Below are 2,680 nucleotides of genomic sequence, written 5' to 3'. Positions count from 1 at the left end.
GCCCTGAAGGAGGAAAGTGAGGCTTTCTTTCCCTCTGTAGCTTCTCCCACTAGGCTAGAGCCTGGTTTTGAACAAACCACTGCAGTTGTGAAAGTGTCTGTTCTCCTTCTCCCTCCCAGGGAAAAGACTCTTCTAACACACATTCCTAGAGATTGTGAGAAATCCTTCTAAAAACTCTAGACAAAGTAGAAACACTCCTCAGTCTCCTTTAGATTGAACTGAGCTGTCTGGCTTGCTTTCCATGTTTGTAAACATGATGCGCCTCGAGCTTAGGGTTACTGGAGCCACTACCCAGCCTTTCGCAACATCTCCATTTCTGTGAAGTGTGAACGTGAGGGGGAAAGAAATGTATTGTTTGTGTCTCTCTGCCCTCCACTCTCTGCTTCCCTAAGGAGATGAAAAGGAAGAAGTAAAAGACGGAGGGGGTCAGCAGAGGCAGAGTGAAGAGAGCTGGTCCCTGCAACAGCTTCGTCCTGCCTGAACCTCCAGGACACTAGGCTTCTGTCTCTTGGTCACACCTGGCGGCAACGAGGCTGCAGACTCGACACAGGTTTGTCAAATTTGTTCAAATGACTGAACACAGCGGGACGAGGAAGGGAATGATAGGAAGTGATTCCACATCCCCCAGACCCACCCACACCCCCACTCTATTCCTCCCCCATCAATGCAACAGCGCAAACATCTGTTTCAAGGCATTCCCCTCAGATGACAAAAAAGAGCATGGGCTGACACTGACAGATGCAAATCCCCAGAACTCTCTTCAACAAGGAGCATCAATAGCAAAGAGCAAGCTCTTGGCATTCCTTCCCGCTCCTGTATTCAGTTTACCTGTTGCCAGCGCCCCAGTTTTACTGCTGTTGCACTCTGTAGTATAACAACAAATTCCACCCCCAACACCGATTAGAAACAGTGACTCAAGGGCACTAAGAGGAAATAATAGTTGAGCTTATAATTTAAATTAATTTAAAAAGAGATATCATTAATAACTAGTGGAAAAATCAGACATCCTCCTCTAGTTGGCACGGCTCTGAATTTCTTACCACCTGATGGTCCCTGACTCCGGAGGGTTAAAACAATTGCAACCAACCTACACGCTATCAATGCTCTCCACTGTTGCCTGTAATGAGTCACCGGATAATACTCAGAGGCTCTGTTCTGACAGCAGATCTGGAATGTACTGCTACCTCTGAAGGGCAAGTTAGAACAGATGTACATGGCTTTTTGTCCTGCTGACGCAGTACTAATAAGACTATTAGGATGCATTGTTCCAGATGGGCCCAGCCAGGCCTTTCTGCTAACCATTGGCTGCTGTCTGTGTCCACCTTAACGCCAGGCACAGACTCGGGTCTCTATTTAAAGCTGAATCAGTATGGATTGACTAACTAATGCCAGGGACCTTTCACATCCTCATATAGGATCATGGGAAGTTCTGGATTCAGTCTCAGGAATGCAGATTCTGATTCTAATTATCTGTCAACAGTTAAGCCCTTTATCCTGTCCCTCCCCAGCTTTTTTCTTTTTTTTTATCTTTAAAATTATGAGGTTGAATGAGATGGTGACTAAGGTCTTCACCTGCATTAAAGTGAAGTCGCTCAGTCGTGTCCAACTCTGTGACCCCACGGACTGCAGCCTGCCAGGCTCCTCTTTCCATGGAATTTTCCAGGCAAGAATACTGGAGTGGGTTGCCATTCCCTTCTCCAGGGGATCTTCCCGACCCAGGGATCAAACCCAGGGCTCCTGCATTGCAGGCAGATTCTTTACCTTCCAAGCCACTAGGGAAGCCTTATGTTTTTGTAATTCTGCGGTACAAGGAAAGCAACTCAGAAATAGCAGCACAGGGCAGGAAGGAGGAAATAGAAGCAGAACCTATAGACACAGTGCCTGCCTCCGGGCAGCCAGCTAAGGCTGAGGTCGACTAATACTGGTGGCTGTACAAGACCCACAAAGCAAGTGGAATCTGAAGAAAGGGCATTCTTCCTAGGTGGAGGTCAAGAGAGATGCAAAGTAAAGAAAGGGTCTCAAATCAAGGTTTCTTTACAAAGAGCATGTTGAGAAAGGAGTTGTAAGAATTCTAGTCCAGGAGGCAGGAAAAACTGGACCAATTTTCAGAAGACAATAAGATGTTCCTGGTGGCTCAGAGGGTAAAGAATCCGCCCGCAATGCAGGCGACCTAGGTTCAATCCCTTGGTTGGGAAGATCCTCTGGAAGAAGGCATGGCAACCCACTCCTGTATTCTTGCCTGGAGAATCCCCAAGGACAGAGAAGCCTGGTGGGCTACAAGCCCATGGAGTCACAAAGAGTCGAACAGGACTGAGCCAACAACCAAAAGGCGGGGTGGAGTTGGAAACAAGCACATCACCCAGCCCCCCTCTCTGCAGCTCTACTGGCTCCTACCCTCTTAATTCCATCCAGCCCTTTCTTCACCAGCAGGGCCAGAGGAGCGGAGCACACAAACTCCCCCTTCCCCTGCTTCTTTCCCACAGGTGCCTCTGGACCTAGACAGGTGGGTGCATGGCCAGCCCCAGCAATGCCACCCTGCACCGGGGCTTTCTCCTGCAGGGCTTTGCGGAGTTCCCGCATCTGAGGCCGGCGCTCTTCCTGCTGCTGCTGGCCCTGCACCTGGCCACCCTGAGCGGGAACCTGCTCATCCTGCTGGCCGTGGCCTCGGCGACCACCCCGC

At 49.6% G+C, this 2,680-nt stretch overlaps 1 protein-coding gene across 1 annotated transcript in view; it reads left to right on the top strand.

Annotated features, from left to right (window-relative positions):
• Positions 1-2,511: 2,511 nt before the first annotated feature.
• Positions 2,512-2,680, top strand: part of LOC104992123 (putative olfactory receptor 10AC1) — a 1,065-nt gene continuing 896 nt past the window's right edge. The window contains exon 1 of the mRNA XM_010844873.1: positions 2,512-2,675. Within this exon, the coding sequence (XP_010843175.1) occupies positions 2,512-2,675 (164 nt within the window). The remainder of the gene's footprint in view (positions 2,676-2,680) is intronic.

The sequence above is a fragment of the Bison bison genome, unplaced genomic scaffold (genome assembly GCF_000754665.1).
Source record: "Bison bison bison isolate TAMUID 2011002044 unplaced genomic scaffold, Bison_UMD1.0 scf7180017864211, whole genome shotgun sequence".
In the NCBI taxonomy this organism is placed as follows: Eukaryota; Metazoa; Chordata; class Mammalia; order Artiodactyla; family Bovidae; genus Bison; species Bison bison.
Note: the sequence above shows the minus strand (reverse complement) of the source record. Positions and strands in the feature narration are given on the sequence as shown.